Raw genomic sequence first — 26,277 nt, forward strand, 5'->3', positions numbered from 1 at the left:
ATTAGGGTATTCTGATAGAGAGCATGTTCCTGTTACAGCGCCAGTGGACAGCCACATTATTTCTAAATCCTTTTCATTCTGTGGAACTTAGTGATGAAGTAAAGAAAAAATAAAAATCTTAAAGAATAGCAATTTATTCTTCCCTCCAACCCCCCAGGTAGGGTTTGGTTTCTCTGTGTAGCTTTGGCTGTCCTGGAACTTCTTTGTAGACCAGGCTGGCCTAAAACTTACAGATCTCCACCTGCCTCTGCTTCCCGAATGCAGGGATCAAAAGAGTGAGCCACCACACGGCCTAATTCACCCACTGCCTGATGGGAAAGCCAAAGTTCTTTTTACACCCCAGCTGTAAAATCTCATGTCCTCCTCTGCCACAGGTAAGAGGAAATACAGAAAGGGGAAGAAAAGATGGGTTAGACAAAGGTAAGATGGCAGAATCTGCTTCATGCTAAACAACACATCTCGTACCTGGCAAGTCTCTCTTTATCCGCAGAGCTCTGCTCATCATCCGACCTAAAAACAGAATTGACGAACTAAGCGAAAATTAAAATAAAAAGGAAGACAGGAAAGAACAAAGGGTAGGTGAAAGTGAGGGAGGAAAAATGAAATGCAAATGGAAAGGAAAGAAAAAATGAAATGGATACAGAGAAAAGGGAGGAGAGGGCCATACACGTAGGAGCCTTGCTGAGAATCTGCAGAATCATCTTTTTGTAAGGAGTAACTTACAAGATGAAAGTCAAGGCCAATTAGAAACTAACATAAGGGGTTGGGGATTTAGCTCAGTGGTAGAGCGCTTGCCTAGGAAGCGCAAGGCCCTGGGTTCGGTCCCCAGCTCCGAAAAAAAGAACCAAAAAAAAAACAAAAAACAAAACAAAAAAAAAAGAAACTAACATAATCTCAATACAAAAACACTTTGTGAAAGATACAGAGTAGGAACAAGAAGCAACCAGGGAATTCAGAATTCACTCTTATAAACTGCTGCCCATCTGGGAAGAAACTCTTAGTCACATTCGCTATTGCATATTACTGACTAAATTACACAGCTTCAGACAACTGATTACAAAGATAATTTCCTAACATAAGCGCACACACACACACGCATTCACACATACACACACATACACACACATTCACACACATACACACATACACATACACACACATTCACACACATATACACATACACATACACATACACATACACACACAAAAATGGTCAGCAGAAAAAGCATAATTAGCTGTGGTGGTGTTCAACTTTAACACCAACAGTCAGAAACAAAGGTAAATCATTTCCATTTCCTGCAGGTTCCAGAAAAGCCTGGCCTAGTGAGATCTTAATTTAAAGAAAGAAGACAGGATAGACAGCACAGAGGTTAAAAGCACACATTGTTCTGCAGAGGATCTGAGTTTGGTCCCCAGCATCCATGTTGGACAGTTCACAACCGCCTGTAAATTCAATTCTGGAAAGTCCTATAAGCCTTCATATGCACATACCCACATACATAAGACAACCAACGAGTGTCTAAAAGCAGGATCTTAACAGGTCCCAGCCATGTATGGATCATTAATTCTGTCACTTTCTCTAACACAGTGGTTCTTCTCAACCTTCCTAATGCTGTGACCCTTTAATCAGTCCCTCATGTTGTAGGGAACCCCAGCCATAACATTACTTTTGTTGCTACTTCCTAACCATAATTTTGCTATTATTATGAATTGTAATGAAAATATATGATATGCAGGATGTCTGATATGTGACCCCTGTGAGAGGGCTGTTTGATCCCCCACAAGGAGTCACAACACACAGGGTTAAAAAATGATTTCCCTATATTCATTTACTAGGGCCATGGCCACATTTCTGGTCCAAGCATTCATGATTTCATAGCTGTCCTAATAGTTCACCAGCTTCTATCTACCCTCCCTCTTTCTACCTATTACTTACCTACTACCTACTTATCTGTTCTTTTCAATCAACCCTATATACTGCCAAGACTGTGTGCAAGAGATGACTACTCTTCCTGATATTTCTTCGTTCTCTATATCAGTGGTCCTCAAAGTAGATCCCAGTCAGGCAGGTGCAGCAATGAATAAATACTGTTAATAAGAACCACAGAAGACCGACCAGACAGACTTCATGGGTAAAGGTGATGCTACTGAGTTTCATCACTGGGACTCACGGGTAGAAGGCAAGAATCTACTCCTCTGAGCTCAGTATGTGCAATGAGACACACACACACACACACACACTCACTCTCTCTCAATACGTGGAATGTCACACACACACACTCTCTCTCTCTCTCTCTCTCTCTCTCTCAATCAATCAGTCGATCAATGTAATAAAACCTTAAATAAGTATTCATTGGGCTATAAAAACAACTCGGTGGGGAAGTGTGCCTGCTGCTCTTCCAGGAACCTGACGTCTTCCTTTGGCATCCAAATTCATATGAATTTATACCCATTTATCTAAAAAATGGTATAATCTACACAGGCACACATAATTAAAAATAAAATAAAATATACCATTTTTAAAGTAATCAATTAAATACAATATTTAAAAATAGTTACTCATTTTTGAGGCAATTACAAATTCAATTGTGTGTGTGTGTGTGTGTGTGTGTGTGTGTGTGTGTGTGTGTGTGTGTAAGGGAAAAACTTTCAGGATTTGAGCTTACAGTATTGATTTATTTATTTATTTATTTCCAGTGATTAGCAGATTTATTTATACAGGAATAAAAAATCCTTGCCAAATTTAATGAGGGGTTAAATGTTCAGTTCAATTTTCTTTCCTTTCTGTCCTTGTTTTGAAAACATAATACCAGAAAATGAGGGGCCCAAATACCAGCACAGCTCCTAAAAAATGAGTGAATTCTTCCCTTTGAGCTTTGCCCTTATGCCAGCCCTCTACCTGTGCCTTTTGGGTGTCTCTCCAGGGACATGTCGTACCCAGCTGGGTTGAAGGCCTGGGGAGAGTGGTCAGGGGCACAGCTTATACCTGCAACCTGACATCTTGGCTCCCCAAGTAAGTAATTAAGTATGTATGTATGTATGTATGTATGTATGTATGTATGTATGTATATATGTATGTGTGTGTGTATATGTGTGCTTCTGTATATACGTATGATCATGTACATGTAGATGTCAACAGAGGCCAAAAGAAGATGTTGAGTTCCCTGGAGCTGTCGTTACAGGTGGTTATGAGCCACCATGCTCACGCTAGAAACCAAATTCAGGTCTTCTGCAAGAGCAATAAGCACTCCTCCCAGAGAGACACCTCTCCAGCCCCATGACGCCCTCCCCTTTTTTTTTTTTTTTTTTTTTTTTTTTTCGGAGCTGGGGATCGAACCCAGGGCCTTGCGCTTGCTAGGCAAGCGCTCTAACCACTGAGCTAAATCCCCAACCCGCCCTCCCCTTTTAGTAACTTACAGCAAGAATTTTCTAAAAGTAAAACCAGTATAAGAGTTGAGAATGATTACTCTTTAATAAAAAGTAAAATTAGTATATTTCATAATCTTCAGACAGTCATTTAAACAAATTTAAGTTTGGTATCCAGAATAAAAACTCATTTAAATGAAAAAGAACATTTTCTATAAAAATGCTTATGTATTTGTATCAATAAATATACCCGGAAGTCTACAGTCTGTACTCCTGTAGATACAATATACACATTACTAGAACTTGCATACATGAGAGAAGCATTATGCTAAAAATATACCACCAGCTTCAAGTCAACTGAACATGCATAAAATAACAGGCTGTTTCACTTTTCAGAACAGGCAGGAGACTAAACAGGGAAATTCACTCTCACCTAGGTAAACTTGAAGTCCAACATTTAGACTGCTGGACCCCATAACCAGCACAAGCATTCCGGTACATTACCTGGCAAACCGCTCTTTGTCGTTACACATCTGCTCATCATCACATCTGCAAAGAAGGGCAGAGAAAAGATTAATTTAAACCCTTGTACTTACATCTACTCTACTCTGAAATAAAAGCTGGAAAGAAGTAAAAACTGCCCAACAGGGGAAAGATATCAGACAAGCATCACGCAGCAATGGACACTAACAGCATGTGAGAGAGCAGTGTGAGCTGAGCCGACAGTTACGATTTCTGTTATCACACACAGATGATGTGACAAGCACATGAATTGTCTCATGGGTGCCCTGAGGTTGGGAATGTATTTGGGGGCTTTGTTTTGGGTGGGGTTGGTTTTTTGAGACAGGGTCAGCTATGTAGCACTGCCTAGGCTGGCACTCACTCTGAACTTGCAGACCTTTGCCTCCCACGTGCTAAGATCACTGTGTTTATCACTATGCCTGGCTCAGTTGGTTTGTTTTTTTAATTGTAGCTTTAAAAAAAACAAAAACCATAAAACAGTGTGGGTCTATTTCTCCCATGTTCATTCTTCCGGGAAACAAGAATCATAAATGCAGGGTATTCGTTTATCCCCTTAAGATCCGGCTTTAGACTGGGTGTGGTCGCACGCACCTGCAGTTACTAGATACAGAAGCAGAAGCAGCTGGGGACAGAACATTTAAGCCAGGTGTAGTAGGTTGGTCTGAGCAACAGAGCAAGATGCCACAGGGGGTGGGGAAAGGGAAGGAGAGAGCCAAAGCCTCCAAGGGTCAGGGACCACTGTATAAGAGGGGACAAAAAACAATCTGAGTTAAGAGAAAGGGCGACTGTTGTGGAAGACTGTCTTTTGAAATGACATGACCAATGCATTCCTGAATTCACAAAAGCTGTGGTTACAAAACCTACACAACATCCTAGAGGATGCAGAGGAGGAGCAGAGGAGTCCACAAGGCCACAAACCCCCTTGAGGATCTATAGTAGTTAGCACAGGTACACATACATATTTAGTTATAGCTGCTGGGAGGGTTTTCCTCAGTGGTGTAGCCCTGAGCAAAGTGTACGGGTTCCTGTAAGTAAACACTCAATCATTCACACCCACGCAACACGCATGAAACACTGAGGTCCACTCCAACAGAAGCCATGAAAGTTGAAGAGGAACTAGTCTGGGAAGAGGAACGGGACTGGTGAGAAGAGAAGTCCCAGGGTAAGGGGCAGGACATACAATGCCTTATATACATGTTTGAAAATATAAAATGGTGCACAACTAAACCCAGGCATGCAGGATGCAAGTTCAAAGAGAATCACCACAAGGTGGAGGTTAGCATGGTTTACATAGCAAGTTTTAGGCCATCAAAACCAAACTTGTGTTTACAGCCACAGGGCAGATATGGAGGTGGAGAACAACTTTCAAAATCAATGCTCTCCTTTCAAAATGTGGGCTCCGGAGAGCCTCAGGCTTAACAGCAAGCACCTCACCCACTGAGCCATCTCAATAGCATTCTATGCTTCACTTCTCTGTGTATATTTTTTGAGAGCCACTCAGGCTTAATTTGAACTCACAGTGATCCTTCACATCAGCGTTTCAAGTATTGGGATTGTAAGTATATGCCATCATACTTAGCTCAAAACTAATGAATTTAGGAGTTAGAGAGATGGCTCAATGAGAAAGAGCATTTGTTGTTCATGAAGAGAACTCATGTTCAATTCTCAAACCCACCTGGCAGCTTACAATTGTCTGTAACTCCAGTTCTAGGAACCAGGCACACACATTGTGCAATATACATATGTAAGCAAAACAAACATATAAAAATAAAAATTTAGGGCTGGAGAGACGGCTCAGTGGTTAAGAGCACTGACTGCTCTTCCAGAGGTCCTGAGTTCAAATCCCAGGAACCACATGGTGGCTCACAACCATCAGTAATGAAATCTGATGCCCTCTTCTCTTCTGGTGTGCCTGAAGAGCTACACTCTGTGTGTGTGTGTGTGTGTGTGTGTGTGTGTGTGTGTGTGTGTGTGTGTGTGTGTGTGTGTGTATAAATATGATAAAAATTTAAAAAGTCTTAACAAAAGCTCATATACAAAGTTTTAATATGAGCAATCAAACCTTTTGAGCTTGTGAGGCAAGTGACCCTGAGCTGTCACAATAGTTAACTTTTAAAGTGGCACCATATTATCTTCCATTGTGACGGTACCATTCATTGTACATTACCACAACTGCTCCAATACCTCCGCTTCTCTAGCAATTTTGTTATTTTCTGGGGGTTTGCTTGTGTCTTTCTGAGACAGGATCTCCCTGTGCTGCCCTGGGTCCCCCTACCCACAGGAGGCTGGTAGATATCAGCTTCCAGACTCAGCTCCTATTTTGTTTTGGTTTTGATAGTGGTCTCTGGGACAGAAATAAAATGTTATCTCAGTATAGCTTTGACTTGTGCATCTCCTGAATATCTCCAAATGATTAGCAATGCTGTTCTTTGGAGAAATGTCTATCTATGTCTTTTGGCAATTTTTTTCCTTCCACTTTTAAATTTGCTTTTACCCCCTTTGAAAGTAATCTATGTTTGGTATAAAACAAACAAACAAACAAAAACATTAAATTAAAACAAGACTACTCCCCAGCTCCTCTACTGAAAGCAAGTTCACCAAGGTCTCAAAGCTGCTGGCTCCTGCCTTCCAGGGGACTCCTACCATTACCCTAACTGTGGTATACAAACAAGCAAGGATGCTGTATTCAAACAGCTACGCTCCTCCAACCTGGCTTCCAGGTCTTTGTACTTACCTTTCCTTTTCTAGGAAGCCTCTCTAGCTGATGCCCCATCTCACTTCCTTTTCACCACTTCAGCCTAAAGATGAAATGTGTCCTCCCAAAGGCCTTGAGACCCTCAGTCTAATGCTGGCCTTCAGCTAACAGCAGTAGTCTGAATACCCCCGTCCTACTGAAGGAATCTCATCTGTTTAGCTGATTACTGTCCTCCCAACAAGAGAGGCAGCTCATGAAGAAACAGACATTACTTGAAGGAGTTGGAAAATGCCTCAATGCTCTGAGAGTCCACTAACTGTTCAGATTAGAAAGAGTAAAAAACAAATACTGTGTTAGGGGTCACAGCTTTAGTCCCAGATTGGAGAGCAGAGACAGACAGACCTCTGGAAGTGTCAGGCCTGCCAAGCTACAGAGTCATACCTATTTACAACAAAACAAAAAACAAGTGTGAAGCAGGGTATGGCGGCTTGAGCACACAGCAGGTAGCACCTCTGAGAAAAGAGGCTGTCACTGTGTGTAAAGCCTGGACTACACAGTGATTCCCGGGCTTGATCGGATTACAAAATGGATTACAAAATGGAGATGGTGAGGTTATTTTTTTTAAAGATTTATTTATTTACATATGTGAGTACACTGTAGCTGTCTTCAGACACACCAGAAGAGGGCATCAGATCTCATTACAGATGTGGGGATTTGAACTCAGGACCTCTGGAAGAGCAGTCAGTGCTCTTAACCACTGAGCCATCTTTCCAGGTCAAGATGTTTCAATAGATAAAAATATTTGCTGCCAAGCCTGCTGATCTGAATTCCCAGAACCTACATGGTGGTGGTAGTGGTGGTGGTGGTAGTGCTGGTGGTCTCTTTACCTCCCAGCTGTGTGAAAAATGCTATCTTAGGGCTGGCGAAATGGCTCAGTTATTAAGAACAGTTGCTGTTTTTACAGAGGACCTGGGTTCAATTCCCAATATTAACACGATCCCAGACCTTAGTAGGCCAGACCTTAGCACAATTGATTCCTTGATAGAAGATCCATTCAAGTCGTGAAACTCAGCATGTATACAGCACTACTCGCCAAAACTAAAAGGCCTAATCCATCTAAGTCTATAGTTCTGGGAAAGTCTCTAAACATATTAACCTTACTTTTTGGCTTCTGCCGTTCTGCCTCTGGCTAACTATTCTTGTTAACTGAAGTAAGCCAATACCCTTTTGTATTTAAAACTCACTCATGCTACATTGGGATCCCAAACACCAGTGTAGCTGCTGGTAGGCTAACAGACTTTCTATTGGATTAAATCCGTGTTCAAGCATTCTCTGGTGACTACTCCATAACACCAACACCCAGATGGTAGCTCACAATCATCAATAACTCTTAGCTCTAGAGGACCCAACACCCTCTTCTGGCCTCTGCCAGCCCCATATGCATGTGGTAACCCAACACACTTGCAGATAAAACATCAGACACATAAGATAAAAATGCATAAATCCAGCAGTAACAACAAAGTCTGCCTAGTGCCAAAAAGTGAAATCTGTTTTCCTTCTTCGCACTTACTAAGATCCACTAAGTATGCACAAGAATCACTTTAACTGCTGTGCTGGTTGGTCTCTGTCAGTCTGACACAGACCTAGACATCTGAGAAGAGGGAGTGTCAACTGAGACAGTGTCTCTATCAGACTGGCCTGTAGGCAAGCCAGTGTAGTATTTTTTGGTGAATGATTGATAAGGAAGGTCCATCTCACTGCCTCCCCTGGGCAGGTGGTCCTAGAGACATCCAATGGGAAGGCAAAGGCATGGTGGCAGAAGAGCTGAGAGCTCACATTTTGTCCCACAGACAAGAGGCAAAGAGCACACTAGGAATAGTGTGACTCTTAAAACCTCAGAGAATGGGGTTGGGGATTTGGCTCAGTGGTAGAGCGCTTGCCTAGTAAGCGCAAGGCCCTGGGTACGGTCCCCAGCTCCGAAAAAAAAAAAAAAAAAGAAAAAGAAAAAAAAGAAAAAACCTCAGAGAATGCCCCGTGACACACTTCTTCCAACAAGGCCACATCATACCCTTCACGAAAAGGTCTACCAACTGGGAAGCAAGTACTCAAACATACAACCCTATGGTGAACGTTCTCATTAAAGCCACCATACCATCTTAGGCTATATAAGGCAGGCCTGGATTACATGAGACCCTGCCCAACCATCACCATTTATACACACGAAACCTATAATTCCTGCTACCTAGTCAACATGTACTGAGCATGACAGAGTAGAACATTGTCAAATTATACCTTCTAACACCTACGTCCTTCTCTAGCCCTCTACAACAGTGACTCGGGACACGAATACACAAGCTGCTCTGGCCGATGAGACATTAATGACAGTCAAAGGCACAGAAGCAGAGGTCTGTGACGCTCACTGAGACTTGTGTGCCCTTAGTATTACAGCCATCACCACACTCCCCTGTTTTAAGGCAAGACAACGAGGAATGGGAGAAGTGAAGAGGGAAAAATGGAGATGGAAACAGAGAGAGTTCAAGTGAGAGAGTGCAAGAGTGTGCGTGTGTGTGTGTGTGTATGTGTGTGTGTGTGAGAGAGAGACAGACAGACAGACAGAAGTGCAACTGTGACAGTCGAGTATAACTGGACCAGGCAGCTGAGCACAGTCTTACCATGAACCCAGGCAAGATTAAATCAATTCACAGATCTGTGAAAACTCATCAGTGTTTTCATGTTCCATGTTTGTATACATATGCATGCTATATGGGTATAGGCACAGGTCTGTGTGGGTGCACATGTGTGTAGGCGAGCATGTATGAAGAGGCCCAAAGTTGATGCAGGAAACGTTCCTTCTCCTCTCTTCTACCTGACTCAATGAGGCAGACTCATTCAATCACACCTAGGGCTCAAGGGAGGGATGGGAATAAAATAAGTCACCCTCACACCTGTGAGTGCACGTACCTGTGGGAGCACATACAGGTAGAGGTCCAAGGTTAACGTCAGGAATCCTTCTCTATCACTCCACTCCTTTATTCAACTACATAGGATTTCTCAATCAAATTCATAACCTACAAATAAAATTATTCTCCATGCCAGCTTGCTCTGGGGAATCTGTCTCCACCTTCCAAGACTGGAAGCAGGCACCAAGCCCACTCAGAGTTTATGTGAGATTTGGGGATCTGAACTATGGTCCTTAGATTTGCAATGCCAAGGTCTTAACCACTGAGCAACCTCCCCAGTCTATTTTCCTTAAGCCATGAATCAACATATGACTATCTTAGAGAAGGTCTTTTAAATTTTCTGTGCCCTGCTCTCTGAAGTATTATCTCTAAAAATAATAAAATGCCTGAAGCTGTCCTATAATATAAGGAAACACGGTGTTAAGATGAAGCATATTCCTTAGGATAAACACGCATAAATGGCCTCTTTGGCACTAAGGACTGAACCCAAAGCACAGAAGGCAAGCAACCTTCCAAGCCACATGCCCAGCCGCTGATCTTACAGTAATTTCATGGCATTTAGTTATTTGTTAGGGCAATATGAGCTCATGCCACAGCCATTATGTAGAGAGCAGAGGACTGTTTACGGCAGTCAGTTTTATCCTTCAGCAATGAGTTTAGGTATCAAACTCACCCCATGCTTGGCTTTAGAAGTGCTGTTACCCACTGAGCCAACCAACCAACCCTCCAACCCACTGATCAGAAGTCTCTAAAAAAAAATCAAAAATCTTACCTCAAAAATTTACTGTTCACTTCTCCTTCATCATCAAAATCCAGCCTGGGGAAAGGCAACAAAAGATATTCTAAGTCTATTGATAATATAGAACCATAAGAAAGTAAAACTATTAACAAAAGATGCCTATGTACTCACCTAAATAGAAGGAAAAGAAGTGGGCAGAAGCAAAACAAAAAAGGGAACAGCAGCAAAACTGATCCCCTCCACCAGAGATTTGCATACAGTAGGCATGTACTATAACCAGGATGGGACACGAGTATAAACAGCTCCCAGGGTCTAAGATGCAGCTCAGCTGACAAGTACATAAAGCCCTGGGTCACTCTCCAGTACACTATGAAATTGTACATGGTGGCTCACACCCACACACCTGTAATCCTGTCCCATGGGAAGTGGCAGCAGGAGGATCAGGAGTTCAAGGTCTACTTTGGCTATGCCACTGAGTACAAGGTTAGGCTGAGCTACGTGAGACCCTGCCTGAAAAACAGAAAACTCCTAAGATCTATTTTTCATTTGTATGGTCCAATCTAAGCCTTGTTAACAGTTTTCTGAAACACTTTTTAAAGCATTATTACATAGAGGAAAGAAGACAAAAAGTTGTTGAGTCTAAAAATAAAATATACACTATAGTCAAGGCACTGTGCTAAGTGGCCAGCCTTGGTGGCACGCACCTTTAGCTCAAAGCACTCATCAAGTAGAAGCAAAAGGATGATAAATCCAAGGCTAGCTTAAGCTGCATAGCCAGATCCTGTCAAAGAGAAGAGAGCAAGAGCACATGCCACACAAAATATTGTGAGGCATGTGGTAAAAATAAAAAATACCTCAGGGAGCTTTTCAGCCCAGACAATTGCAAACATGAAACAAAAGGCCAGAGAGATAACTCAGCAGGTTAAAAAACTTGCCATCAGGGGTTGGGGATTTGGCTCAGTGGTAGAGCGTTTGCCTAGGAAGCACAAGGCCCTGGGTTAGGTCCCAAAAAAAAAAAAAAAAAAAAAAAAAAAAACTTGCCATCAAGCCTACAGGCATGAATTGGATCCCTGGGACCCAAATAGTGAAGGAAGATTTCCCACAGCTTGTTTTCTAACCTACACAAACACAGAGAGTGAAAGAAGAAATAAACGCTAATATATAACAAGTGAGCATGTGGGCAGGGTCTTCCTACCATCCTTTGAGACTGTCCTGGAAAACACTATGTACACCATGCTGCCCTTGTGCCTACTGCCTTTGTCTCTCAAGTGCTGGCATAAAAGACATGTGCTACCACACCCAGATCTAGTGGCACTTGGTTGTAGTCTTGGAACACAGGAAGCAGAGACAGGAGAATCATGAGTGGGCCAACTTTGTGTACATACTGGATTCCAGACCAACATGGCTACACAACAGAACTGTCGCCAACTAGGAGTGGTGGTCACATGCTTGTTTCCAAGCACTTAGGAAGTGGAACCAGGAGGAACAGGAGGAGGACAGCCCGGCTGAGTCCACAAGAAAGCTATGTCAAAATAACAAAATCAAACCAAATAGACTTTGTTACAAAACAAAAAAGCAAACACTTTTTAAAATGTGTTTTTAATATTGAAGAATTTTTTTATTTTTTTATTTTTTTCAAAGATTTACTTATATGAGCACACAGTAGCTGTCTTCAGACACCAGAAGAGGGCATCAGACCCCATATTACAGATGGTTGTGAGCCACCATGTGGTTGCTGGAAATTGAACTCAGGACCTCTGGAAGAGCAGTCAGTGCTCTCAACCACTGAGCCATCTCTCCAGCCCTGAAGAGAGCATCTTTTTTTTTTTTTTTTTTTTGAGAGTATCTTCTATGATTTTTATAAAGATTTTATTTTATTTCGTGTCTATATGGGGATATATGCCCATGTGAGTGCAGGTACCCAGAGTCTGGAAAAGGGTGTCAGATCCCCTAGAACTAGATCACAGATGGTTGTGAGTCACCATAATGGGTTCTAAGAACTGAATCCAGGTTCTCTGTAAGAATAGTGAGCACTCTATGAGCTGGAGAGAAAGAAGGCTCAGAGAAGAGGGTTGGCTCTTCCAGTGTTCTGCTTGCATGTATGCCTGCAAGCCAGAAGAGGGCAGCAGATCACATTACAAACAGTTGCGAGCCACCATGTGGTTGCTCATTCATTCAATCATTTTAAAGTTTAATATTTTGTGTGCTTTAGCACATGTGCATATGGATACCACACTCATGTAGAGATCAGAGGACAATTTGGTAGAGTTAGTTTTCTCCTTCTACTTGTATGTGGGTTCTGGGCATCAACCAAAGGTAACTAGGCTTATGAGATACCTCATAGGCCCTAAAGCAGCTGTTCTCAACCTGTGGGTCACAACCCCTTTAGGAATTGCATATCTGATATAGTACATATCAAAGATTCACATTACAATTCATACAGTGCCAAAATTGCAGTTATTAAATAGAAATAAACTTATTTTATGTGAGTACACTGTAGCTGTCTTCAGACAAACCAGAAGAGGGCATCAGATCCCATTACAGATGGCTGTGAGCTACCATGTGGTTGCTGGGAGTTGAACTCAGGACCTCTAGAAGAGCAGTCTCTTAAGAGTGCTCTTAACCACTAAGCCATCTCTTCAGTCCTCATATTTTTCTTTACAGCTATATTTATACTGAAATTATACCAAGAAATTTACGTACAGTGGCGAACCTGCATAAAGAATAATCCAGGGCATGAGTTATGTGACAGCAGTGTAGTAAGTAACCAATAAAAATGAGGTCAGGAATAAACAAGAACCAACAGCAGCAACTAACAACCAAGTTCATGGTACAAGAGAAACATGAATGCTATCTATTTAAACTTACCCTGACCGTCGCTTAATAGCCCTCTGGACAACAGCTCCTCCACCTTGAATCCCAGGTCCGGGATTTCCAGAAGCAATGGTGGGACCCAGTGACGGCACATCTGATGTCATTTCTGTCAGAAAAGAATATCGTCAATATCCTCAACAATCAATGATGCTGGCTAAAAGAAATACTCATACCAGGGGTCATCAAGAACCCATGCTGCCAACTTTGATGACCATAACTCAATACTTAATTTAATTCACACATGGTAGAAAGAGAGCACTGACTCCTAAGTCGGCCTATGACCTTCACACATGCACTGTGACATCCCACAACCTTGCTCACAAGTACATAGGAAGGAAGGAAGGAAGGATGGAAGGAAGGAAGGAAGGAAGGAAGGAAGGAAGGAAGGAAGGAAGGAAGGAAGGAAGGAAAATGCTCAAGCCAAGCCTGGTGGCAAACATCTATGTAAGGTTGGAGAGGGGAAATCATGAGTTCAAAGTCAGCAATAGTGACTTTGATCTCAGCACTCAGGAATCAGAGGCAGGCAGATCTTTGAGTTTAAGACCAGTCTGGTCTTCAGACTAAGTTCCAGGACAGACAAAATTACACTGAGAAACCCTGTCTCAAAAAATACAAAACAAAAAGAGTTGAGTCATCGTACTGTACAGTAGATTTGAAGCCATACCAGGCCACATGAAATTGCTTCAAAAACCCCACAAAAAGCTGAGTGTGGTAGTGCATGCCATTAACCTAGTACTTGGGGAACAAAAAGAGGCAGATCCCTGAGTACCAGGTTAGCTTGGTCTTTAGATTGAGTCCCAGGGAGCAAGAGAGGCTACACAGAGAAACCCTATCTTGAAGAAAGAAAGAAAAGAAAAAATATTTAAGCTATGGCTTAATCGTATATTAGAAGAATCAGATTTTCAGAACAGGTCATTTTAAATACAAAATCATCAAGGTTTTAGTTTAAAAAAAAAATCACGGGGCTGAGGAGATGGATGGCTCAGCGGTTAAGAGCACAGACTGAGGGGTTGGGGATTTAGCTCAGTGGTAGAGCGCACAAGGCCCTGGGTTCGGTCCCCAGCTCTGGAAAAAAAAAAAAAAAAAAAAAAGCACAGACTGCTCTTCCAGAGGGCCTGAGTTCAATTCCCAGCAACCACATGGTGGCTCACAACCATCTGTAATGAGATCTGATGCCCTCTTCTGGTGTATCTGAAGACAGCTACAGTGTACTTATATATAATAAATAAATAAATCTTTAAAAAAAAAAAAAAAGTCACTGGTCATACAAAAGAACCAGGCAGGTGTCAAGAGAATAGTGTAAGGGAGTGCAGCTAATAGATGTCAAAATTGGGGTTGGGGATTTAGCTCAGTGGTAGAGCACTTGCCTAGCAAGCGCAAGGCCCTGAGTTCAGTCCCCAGCTCCAAAAAAAAAAAAAAAAAAAAAATAGATGCCAAAATTAAGACAATACTGATGTTAGAATTATCTAACAATAGCAATGAATATCCTAGTAAGAGCACCAGTGGAAGGGAAGCCCTGGGTCCTGTTAAGACTGAACCCCCAGTGAACTAGACTGTCGGGAGGGCGGCAATGGGGGAGGGTGGGGAGGGAACACCCATAAGGAAGGGGGGGAAGGAAGGGGATGTTTGCCCGGAAACCGGGAAAGGGAATAACACTCGAAATGTACATAAGAAATACTCAAGTTAATAAAAAAAAAAAAGAATTATCTAACAAAAGTTTTACAAGTAGGCCTGATAAAAATTCTTCAGCAAGCAATTAAAAGAACATTTGAAACAAATGTTAAACAATCTTAGCAAATAAAGACATAGAATATGGGGTGAAATGGAAACTTTGGGAAAAAAGCTGTAAGTGAACCAGGCACAATGACATCTCTATAATAGTTACACCTGAGAGACAGGCAAAAGGACTGCATGTTTGAAGCCAACCTATGTTATCTAGCTAGTTTGAGGCCAGCATAGCAAGACCGTCTCAACAGCATGGGGGAAAAAGTGTGCCTGGGAGGGGAGAGAGTGGAGCTGTATATATGTGTATAGATATATGTGTCATTCAAATAAAAATGTCCTATTGTCTTATCAACAGATCATGGACATCAATGAAAATGGGCCAGAGCACCAGAGAAGCAAACAAAAAATAAACCAAAAAACTAATCTGAAATGAGAGAAAACAAGTTGGGAACAAAAGCAAACAGAAAAAGAAAACCTGCCAGAACTTCAGACACCACTGGGGCTACAGCAAAAGAATCTAACATTTTGTCACAGAAGTCACAGAAAGAGATGAGAAAGAAAGCAGGGCTAAGAAATTAGGGGAAAATTGCTAATTTTGACAACAACTATAAACCTACAGAGTCAAGAAGTTGCAAAACTCCAAAAGAGAAACCCATTCTAGCACACACTAATAATTAAACCTCTGAAGTCAGGTTTTGAGGGCTAGGAAGATGGCCCAATAGGTGAGGTAGCTGCCAAGCCTGCGTCAGAGACACAGGACCTACACAGCGGAGACAGAACCCATGCAGGCAAGCTGTCCTCTCCTCTCCATTCCCTCATCAAGATGGGCACATACACACTCTCAACAAAAACTAAAGAAAATTTAGAAAGAGCCAATGACAGGAGCTTCAAATTAATCCAAAACTAGCCTTTGTCAACAGGTAAGCTGGGGTTAGGGAGAAATGTCTCAGACAACAAAGTGTTTATCACACAAGCATAAGGAGCCGAGTTCAGATACCCAGCACGGATGGGAGAGCTGGAAGGTAAGGCCAGTAGACAAGCTGGTCTCCCAGCTTAGTTTACTTGGTAAGCTCAAGGCCAATGAGAGACCTTGTCTCAAATAACAAGGTGAACTACTCTAAGGAACAATACTTGAGGTTGTCCTCAGATGTGTGTGTGACACACAAGTAAGAACTTACTTACATAAACAAATTTGTAAATCATTTAAAGGTAGATTAACATCATTCAAAACTGTTACTCATTCCTTCCTGATTCAAAGCTGATAAAACTAGACACTACGCTAACAACACTAAGTGCAGTAAGTTACTTTTCCTTCTACCACACTTTTTTTCTTTTTCTTTTTTTTTCTTTTTTTCGGAGCTGGGGACCGAACCCAGGGCCTTACGCTTGCTAGGCAAGCGCTCTACCACTGAGCTAAATCCCCAACCCCGTTACTTTTCCTTCTAATCTCACACACCCTGAGTCCTAGGCCACCTAGAGCAACTCTTGACTGATTACAAACCTAAATCGAGTAATATTAGTATTTCCATCCAAGTGTAGAGCGTCTTGTCTGTAACTGCAGCATGCAGGTGGATGGCTACTATTCAAAGCCTGGGCTACAGTGTGAGATTGTCTCCTAAGTAAGTTTGCACCCAAAGCCCTATTGGCACTGAGAGGAGGACAGTTTGGTGATGGGCTCTGAATACCTCAGTTCTTCAGTGAGTCCACCTGTTCTCCAAGATGTCTTTTTCCTCCTGTTCTATTTAAGGATGTGACTTTTTCCTTTTTGTTTTACAGCTCCTTCTTCCTGACAATGCTGAGATCTCCAGCTTGCCTGCCCTGCGTTTTCTTACTGACTCTAGTATAAACCATCCCTTCTAGGGGTTTTTCAAAGGATTTATTTTTATTGTGTGTGGGGGAGAGTAAGGGTTATGTGTGCATGCACATGTGAGTGCAGTTGCCTGCTGATGCCAAAAGAGGGCACTGTACAGTCAGTTGTGAGCCACTTGATATGGGCATTTGAAACCAAGCTCAGGTCCTCCGGAAGAGTAATACATGCTCTTAACCACTGAGCCATCTCTCTAGACTCGAGTCTTTTATCCATGAGATGAACAACTTGCTAAAGGGACCCGCCCTGTGTCACAGCATGGGGCTCCCAGTATGGCTCAGTCAGTAGAATACATTCCTAGCATGCTAGAGGCCCTGGGTATATTGATGCACCCTTATAACTCCAGCACTCAGAGGCTGGAAGGTCAAAGTCATCCTCAGTTACATGAGACTCTGCCTCAAAGAAAGAAAGAAAGAAAGAAAGAAAGAAAGAAACAAACAAACAAACAAACAAACAAACAAACATCCATCATACACACACTAATCAGAGTTCAAATCCTAGCAACCACATGGTGGCTCACAGCCATCTGTAATGGGATCTGATGCCCTCTTCTGGTGTCTGAGGACAGCTGCAGTGTACTTATACATACCCACTAATCAAAGAAAAGTGGGATTGCGACAAGCTTAGAGGCTATGCTGGATGGCTTTATGACAACTGGACAAAGCAGGAGTCACTTGAGGAGAGGAGTATCACCTGAGAAAATGCCCACTAGATTGGTATGCAGGCAAGCCTGTGGTACGTTTTCTTCATTAGTGATTGATATGGGAGGCAGCTCACTGTAGGCAATGCCATCCTTGGGCTGGTAGTCCTAGGTGCTGTAAGAAAGCAGGTTGAGCAAGCCATGGGAGACCAAGCTAGGAAGCTGTATTCCTTAGTGGCTTCTGTCTGAGTTCCTGCCTGGCCTTTCTTCAGTGATGTGATGTGTGTGGAAGTATACGCTGCAACAAAACCCTTCCTCCCCAAGTTTTTTTGGTCACATATACTGTTTTTATCAACCGTTCAGAAACCTTAACTAGGACAGAAGTCACTATTGCAGAGACCAATGTGAGCCCTTGCTTTCCTAAAAGTAAGATGAAAGGCTGGCGTCTCTGCCTTCATTTTGTTTGTCCTTTACGACTGCTGAAGACACAGCTAGGTCACTGTCTTGGATCTGTCCTCGAGTCACCTTGGATTCCAGCAAAAACAAGATAAAGAACTGAAACCACACCTTAGCTGAGCCAGCATGGACCACTCGCTCCCCAGGTGAGAACAATCACCTGCTGAGAGCAGACTACACCCAGAACGCACTATCTTGCAGGAGCCACAATGGACCTGCCCAGCAACAATCTAATTCGTCCACCTAGCAGGACCTGAGACAATGAGACACTGTGTCCAGGACTGACTACACCTCTCGCTTGCTGCCCTAACCGTTCTATTTAAACCTAGAGGACTTAGGGGTCACTAGACCCTTCTATCTGTTCCTATGCCAATGTGACCACAAAGAGTAAATCTCTGTTTCATCATCATTAGCTGTCGATTCATTGGGTTAGGTGACTGAGCTTAGCCAGGGGACACTGAGAGAACAAGTTTTTTTTCCCTAAAATTGTGCTTACAGGAATTGTTATATATAAAAATAAATCAGATAAAACAGCAAATAAAACTCACCTACACCTTAAGACATTACATAGTGAGAATCCACCACCAATAACACAGCAATGAACATATACTAAACAAGACTGGACAAAACGTGCTGTAAAATATAACACAACTAAAAGAAAAAAATATATATATATATATATATATATCTGGAGATTTGAACAGCCTTCTCTTAACAACTGAAAGAACAGTTAGAAAATCTGTTTTTAAAAAAAAATGGAAGAAAACGTCGTTACTAGTAGTTTAATACCTGAAGAAACATCGCACACAAAACAAAGATACACGCTCTTTTCAAGTATCCCTGAAACACACCAAGAGACAGACAAAATGAGGATCCATAAAACAAGCTTTAAAAAGCCCAGAGCCAGGCAGGGTGGCACAGGACTTCAATCCCAGCACGAAGGAGGCCGAGTTCAACTCCTGTGGTCTACAAAGCAAGTTCCATACAAGTCAATACAAGTACAACAGAGAGAGAGAGAGAGAGAGAGAGAGAGAGAGAGAGAGAGAGGTGTGAGGATAGGAAAATCTCTACGAACATGAAAAACTCAACACAGTTAAGGAATGAGTCAAAGTCTCAAAAGAAAACTGTTAAAGCTGAACTCATGTGAATGAAGCCAAGTAGTGCTCTTGCAGAGTTCTTCAAGCCACCATGCTGGGATTCTCACAAACACAGGTAACTCTTGCTCTAGAGGATCCTATGACCTTGTCTGGTCTCTAAGGGCACTGCACTCAAGCACATACACAGTTATGCACAAGTACATAAAACAAAAATATGCATAGAGCTGACATGGTGGCTTAGACAGTAAAAGTGCAAACTCTGATGAATGTTCCACCCTAGAACCTACAGGAGGATAAAAGCTGTCCTCTGTACATGCCAGTACCTACCTCTCTCTTTCTTTCTTTCTCTCTCTCTCTCTCTCTCTCTCTCTCTCTCTCTCTCTCACACACACACACACACACACACACACACACACACACACACACACACACACGTTTATACAAACACACACAAACATTCATACCAGGATTCAGAAGAACTTTGTCAGCTCTCTTAGCTTGGCCTTGTGGGTAATGGCTTTGTTAATTTCCCATGGGTCTGTAGCCTTGGAGACCTCAATATGGCCATGCGCATGTCAACAATGCACATTTACCCAGGACTTCCCCTGTTCCCTACACCTGGAAGCTCAATCTGTAACTCCAGCACCAGGGACCCACAGGCACCTGTACTCATATATACATATATACAATTCAAAATAAAAATAAGTCTTTAAAAAACAAAATTACTGGGGCTGGGGATTTAGCTCAGTGGTAGAGCGCTTACCTAGGAAGCGCAAGGCCCTGGGTTCGGTCCCCAGCTCCGAAAAAAAGAACCAAAAAAAAAAACAAAATTACTAGGTTTGGTGGTGAATACCTTTCATATCAGCACATGAGAGGCAGGAGCAGGTTAATCTGAGTTCTAGACCAGTCTGGTCTGCATAGCAAGATCCAGGCTCGCTAGAGCTATATAGTAAGACCCAGTCTCAAAAACAACACACCAAAGTTGCTTGTCTACACACACACACACACACACACACACACGTGTGTCTACAAATTTGAACTTAAGGTGTACTGATATCAACCCACATTAAAAAAAAAATGGAAAATACGGACTACCCCTTCATGGAAAATGAATATAAATACATATGAAAAAAAGCAGTGACCCGAGGGAATCTTCTGACTAGAATTTACTTGCTTTGTCAGTACTGTAGGCCTGTAATTCCAGCACTGAGAAGACAGGCAGGGGAATCATAGACATTCACATGAAATTTTAGGCCAGCTAAACTACACTTGGTCTCAAAGGACAAAACAAACAAACAAAAAACAGGTGTAAGCCACCACGGTACCCAGCTTAGAAACCCTCTGGGTTGGAGAGAGTTGGGGTTTGCAATGGACTAGGGATTAGACTTGGGATCTTATGCCTGACACGCAAGGGTTCTTCTAACTAAGCTGCATCTCTGGCCCATTTTTATTATGTTTTTTTAAGACAGGCCCTCCCCTAGCTCTGGCTGACCTGGAACCCATGTAGCTCAGCTAGGTATTTGCCTGGCATGCATGAAGCTCCAATCTTGAGCCCAATAACCCTGGAGTGATGGCACCTGACTATAATCCCACCACTACAAGAGGTATAAGCAGTAGTTTCTAGAAGTTCAAGCCCTACCTTAGGATAATAAGATTAAGACCAGCATGGTATTTGAGAGCCTATCTCAATCAGGAAAAACTTACTTTGGTCATCCAACTATAGTAAAAAAGAAAAAGAAAAAATTTAAAAGTTAACCATGGGGTTGGGGATTTAGCTCAGTGGTAGAGCGCTTGCCTAGCAAGCGCAAGGCCCTGGGTTCGGTCCCCAGCTCCGAAAAAAAGAACCAAAAAAAAAAAAAAAGTTAACCATATTTTTGTTTTTGGAGTCAGGGTTTCTCTGTGTAACAGCCCTAGCTGTTCTAGACTCGCTTTGTAGACCAGGCTGGCCTCAAACTCACAGAGATCCACTTGCCTTTGCCTCTCAAGCACTGGGATTAAAGGCATGCACCACCATGCCTGGAAGATCTAAAGTTTTAAAAATTGTAATTTAAGGAGAAAGTAAATAGAAGAAACTTTACAATACAGAAAGTAAGAACTACAGAGCTATCTCGGGTGAAGAGCACTGGCTGCGCTTGCAGAGACCCATGTTCGACTCCCAGCTCCCACATGGTGGCTCACAAGCATCTGTAACTCAAGCTCCAGGGGACTTAAAGCCTCCTCTTGTGACCTCCGCAGGTTCTAGCCCATGTGGTATACAGACATACACTCAGGGACACATATACACATAAAGCAAATATTTTAAAAATAAACAAGACAATGAGTAACCGACAAAACAATCAAGTATAGCCTGGACACAGAGAAATAATAAATGCTTAATAAATATGTTCACCGGGGTTGGGGATTTAGCTCAGTGGTAGAGCGCTTGCCTAGCAAGCACAAGGCCATGGGTTCGGTCCCCAGCTCCAGAAAAAAAAGAAAAAGAAAAGAAAAAAGAAAAATAAATAAATAAATAAATATGTTCACTTCTTCTCTACATTTGTTTCCTTGCTGTAAAATGGAAAAGTTATCATTCTGTTTTATTTGTTTCTATTTTAAGACAGGGTCTCTCTCACTGTACAGTTTTGTCTGGCCTCAACAATCACAGATTTTGAGGGCCCTGAAGCCCCTCAGAAACAGTGCTGTTTTATTTACAATGTACACTCCCAGATATGTACCTACTGAAGTCATCATGGAAAATGGACAGCATTCCTGAACAATGGATTTAGCAAGTCATGGAAGGTCATGCCTATAATCCTAGTACTGGGGAAGGTGAGGCAGACTCATGAAGCCCAGAAGTTGGCCTTGAACTCACTATTCAGCTGAGGTTCTTAAACACTCAGGAGAGATGGAGAGCTTAAGTCTAGCCTGAATCACATACCCAGAGCCTGTCAAAATGGCAAATCAAGCAATTCAACCAGGTTATACCTGCAGGGCCCACAGGACAGTGGGGGAATTGGCTCAGACTCCACTGAGGTTAAGCCCTACATTTTCAAAGGGGTGTCAAAGACATTCTTTTATTATTAAAACATCTGGATGAAATCAGTTATATAGTTGATAAAATACTAAAGAGATAACAGAAACATTTTTCAAGATTCTTTATAATATTGTAACATCGAAAAACTTTTCTCTGTTTTATATTTTAAATGACTTTACTTCGTGGGTATGTTTTGCCTGTGTGACTCTATGCAACACAGGCATGCTTGGTACCCATGGAGGCCAGAAGGCAGCAATAAATCTACTGAATTACAGCTGTGGGGAGCACCATGGATGTGCTGGGAACCAAACCTAAGTCCTCTCCAAGAGCAGCTACTCTCCAGCCCTGTTTGGTTACTGATACATGGCCACCATGCTCAACATAAATCTTTATTTCTTAATTTCTGGAAAAATAGAAAAGATTTAAAAAATTGGTACAACAAGTCTACTGCATAAAAGTACACCAACTGAGGTTTCTTTCCAAAAATGTCAGCCACTGAATATGTAGTTCAGTTGGCAGAATGCTTGCCAAGCACGCGTACCAAGCCCTGGGGTCCATCCACAGCACAGTGTAAGACAGGCATGTTGTGACTATAAGAGATAGCATTGAAATCAGAAATTCAAGATCAAGGCTGGAGAGATGGCTTAGGGGTTAAGAACACTGACAGTGCTTCTAGACGTCTTGAGTTCAAATCCCAGCAACTACATGGTGGCTCACGACCATGTGTAATGGGATGCAATGCCCTCTTCTGGTGTGTCTGAAAACAGCTACAGTGTGCTCACATACATAAAATACATAAACCTTTAAAAAAAATAAAAGAAAAAAAAAGTCACTCTCAGTGGCATAGTGAGTGCCAATCTAGCCTAGTCTAAATGAGAATTGCCTCAAAAATAAAGTTTAATTGCTAAGTTAGTAAAACAGTTCATTCCTTTAAGAAGAAGGGAGGCGTGGGGGGACAAAGATAGATCCTGGGAGCTGGAGAGATGGCTCAGTTGTTAAGCAACTTGCTGTTCCTGCATAACACATGAGTTCAGTTCTGAGAACCCACATTAAATGGCTCATAGCCACCTGTAATTGCAGCTACAAGAGAATCAATGCCCTCTCTGGCCTCCGAGGGCACCTGCACTCACAGGAACAAACCTACAGGCATAACTATGATCTTCTGAATGAGAATGGTCCCCACAGGCTCCTAGGTTTGAATTCTTGGTCTACAGTTAGTGTTAGTGTCTTGAGAAGCATTAGGAGGTATGGCTTTGTTGGAAGTAGTACAGCCTGCTGCCATGCTGCCAGCCACAATGGTCATGGAAAATTCCAAGGGTAATAAATTGATGACTCTCTTAATTGCCATGTTCATGTCTTTTCATGGCCACAGAAAAGTAACTACCACACCAATGCATGATTTAATTAAAATCATTTTTTAAAAACAGTAGGGCTGAAGATATGACCAGCAATTAAGAACACTGGCTAATTAATAATAAAGGGCTTGGTAGCTCAATCAATAAAGACTTGGCAGTCAAGCAATAATGTCCTGAGTTAATCTCCAGAACCCACATAAAAAGACAAGGCATGGTAACGTTCACTTGTACTTCCAGCACTGGTAAAGCTGAAACTACCAAGCAGAAGCTTATCCTCCTTGGCACACTCCAGGCCAGCAACAGATCCTGTCTCAAAAAACTGAGGTGGGGTGTGGATTGAAGAGATGATTCAGTGGGTAAGAGCACTTGCTACACAACCTTGAGACCTGAGCTTGGATCCCAGAACCCACATAACAAGTCTGGCATAATCCTGCATCCATCAGTAGTACCCGCATTCTGGGGTCCAAGACAGGAGGAACGCTAGGGCTTGCTGACTGTCAGCCTAGCAAAACGCACAAGCCTCAGGTTCAGGGGGAGACCTGGCCTCAAAGAAATAGGGCAGAGTGACACAGTAGGATGTCCACATTTAAGAAGAAACCCTGCCTCAAAGGAATAAGGCAGAAAGTTATAAAGGTGGACATCCAATGCCCTCTGGCCTGTGCACAAGTGTACATTGAACATAGTACATTTCCCATCATATATCCCTCCAGTCATGAATCTAATTTTCCAAAATTCAACAGTCCAAAACACATTTGACACAAAAGGGTAAGGGAGGAAAAGCAACAACAAAAAAGGTAATATTTTATGACTTAATTATCATGTATGTACTGAACATGGGATCAATAAATTAGAAGAGATAGAAGAATTCTCAACATGGAAAAAAGAAAAGCAGTCTTGAGCTAGGAGTTTGGCCCCAGGAAAGAAAGGAAAGACGGATGGATGATAAAGGGAGCACAGCAGTGGGTCACTCTCACTGCGTGTACAGTTCTATGCTTGTGTCTATAATCCCTGTACTTCAAAGGCTAAGGCAAAGTTGGCTACATAGGGATGTCAGCTACAGCAGGAACCACTGGGTTCTCTGCTGTCACTAACAGCAGACTAGAACTTAAGACGACTCTTAAATTCTCAGATTAATTCTCAAAGGTTTGTTAAGAACCTACTCCTCACCTTTTTAAATTTTTGTTTGGTTTGGTTTGGCTTTTGGTTTTGAAACAAGGTCTCATTATATAGCATGGAACTGACTTTGACGGCAGAATGGCCATGAACATAAGATATCCCCTTGCCTCTGCAAGGACTGAAAAGAGTTCCAGCCTGGTCTCCCTGTTTGGTAAGAAGTACCCATGATGACTGCTCCAGGAGCCAGGCAGGTTACGCAAGGGGTTGAGAACATACCCTTGTACTACAAAGGCAGTTGTGGTGAGATTTCTGGAAAATTGCAGTTCTATAGTTTAGGAAAGGTGAAAGGACTTAAGCACATATATTGTCTTCAGCCGAACTGTGAAGGGGCTCCTTTCCCTTCCCATGTGCCCATGTGTCTTTCTATCCTGCAAAATGGAGAGGGCATCTCCAAAAACCAAACAAAATGCAACCTCAGAACTGAAGAAGGAAGCAATCAAATAGCAACAAATAAAACCAGCCATTTCTACGTGATGACTCACACCTTTACCAGCACTCAGGAGGCAGGGGCAGGCAGACCTTGAGTTCAAGGCTAACCTGGTCTACAGAGTGAGTTCCAGGAAAGCCAGGGATACACAGAGAAACCCTGCCTTGAAAAACCAAAGTCAAAACAATCAACTGCTTCATTAAAAAGGATTCTTTAATCTTACTTTTAAAAAAGTTTTGATAGGGGTTGGGGATTTAGCTCAGTGGTAGAGCGCTTGCCTAGCAAGCGCAAGGCCCTGGGTTCGGTTCCCAGCTCCAAAAGAAAGAAAAAGTTTTGATAGTTTATATACAATGGCACATGCCTGTAATTCCAGCACTTGAAGACAGAAGACGACCATTGCAAGTTCAAGGCCAGCCTGAACACTGCAGGCCAATCTCTCAAAAATCCCCACTTGGAAAAAAATTACTATTTCTTGCTCAGAGACTTAAGCTAATATTAATAAATGAATGCCTGGCCAAGAGACTATCCTTCTGGTAACTTGTTTAAAATCAGAACAAATATGGTGGCTCCACCCACAAGGCTAGAAAAGCTTCTGGCTTGCTAAAATTTATTTATCTCTGGCACTTAACAAGAAACACTTTGCAATCTGAAGAGTTATATAAGGATTTTGCAACATGTGATCAGTTCGAAATCTTGTTTACTCTAATCAGACATGGGCTATTTTACTACGAGGTCTGATTTTCCAACATTTTTCAGTTGTATACTTTTATTCTAGAATTTATCAAATATTCTAATAGTTTCCTGACAATTTACTCCATCTCCATGAAAAAAAAATTTAAGATTTAAAAAAAACTGCTATTCAGGGCCTGAAAGGAAGGTTCAGTGGTTAAGAGTGTGTTACTCTTATAAAACCTATTATCAGTTCCTAGTATCCACATTACAGTGCTTACCACTGCCTGAAACTCTAGCTCCAGGGGATCCAACACCCTATTCTGGACTCCTCCCATACCTGCACTCACAGGTAAACATTATATACATAATTTTTATAGCTTAAAAATATTTTTTAAAAAACTGATACTGGCATATAATCTCTATGAATTTAAAGCCAACCTGGCCTACATAATTTCTAGAGCTATGTAGGCTCGAGCTCCCTGCGCGGGCGTGCTCTCTCTCGAGCGAGAGCGCTCTCTCTCTCTTTTTCTCTCTCTCGGAAAAAAAAAAATGCTGTTTCCAGAAATAATGGGAAAACTGTACATTTGCAGTGATGTGATTCAGCTTGTGTGTGTTATTGTATGTGTGTGTGTGTACCCTGTTATTGTAATATAATATCACCTAAGACATTAACTAAATAAAATTTAAAATTTC

At 42.1% G+C, this 26,277-nt stretch overlaps 1 protein-coding gene across 5 annotated transcripts in view; it reads right to left on the bottom strand.

The window, feature by feature from the left end:
- Positions 1 to 26,277, bottom strand: part of Arnt (aryl hydrocarbon receptor nuclear translocator) — a 56,726-nt gene that overhangs the window by 29,231 nt on the left and 1,218 nt on the right. For 3 of the 5 annotated variants that reach the window (XM_032897740.1, XM_032897741.1, XM_032897742.1), the window contains exons 2-5: positions 13,151 to 13,262; positions 10,316 to 10,360; positions 3,871 to 3,915; positions 466 to 510 (exon numbers count right to left, since the gene is read on the bottom strand). In XM_032897740.1, coding sequence (XP_032753631.1) covers positions 466 to 510; positions 3,871 to 3,915; positions 10,316 to 10,360; positions 13,151 to 13,262 — 247 coding nt within the window. The remainder of the gene's footprint in view (positions 1 to 465; positions 511 to 3,870; positions 3,916 to 10,315; positions 10,361 to 13,150; positions 13,263 to 26,277) is intronic. The other 2 variants (XM_032897743.1, XM_032897744.1) reach the window with 1 other exon arrangement.

The sequence above is a fragment of the Rattus rattus genome, chromosome 3, assembly GCF_011064425.1.
Source record: "Rattus rattus isolate New Zealand chromosome 3, Rrattus_CSIRO_v1, whole genome shotgun sequence".
NCBI lineage: Eukaryota > Metazoa > Chordata > Mammalia > Rodentia > Muridae > Rattus > Rattus rattus.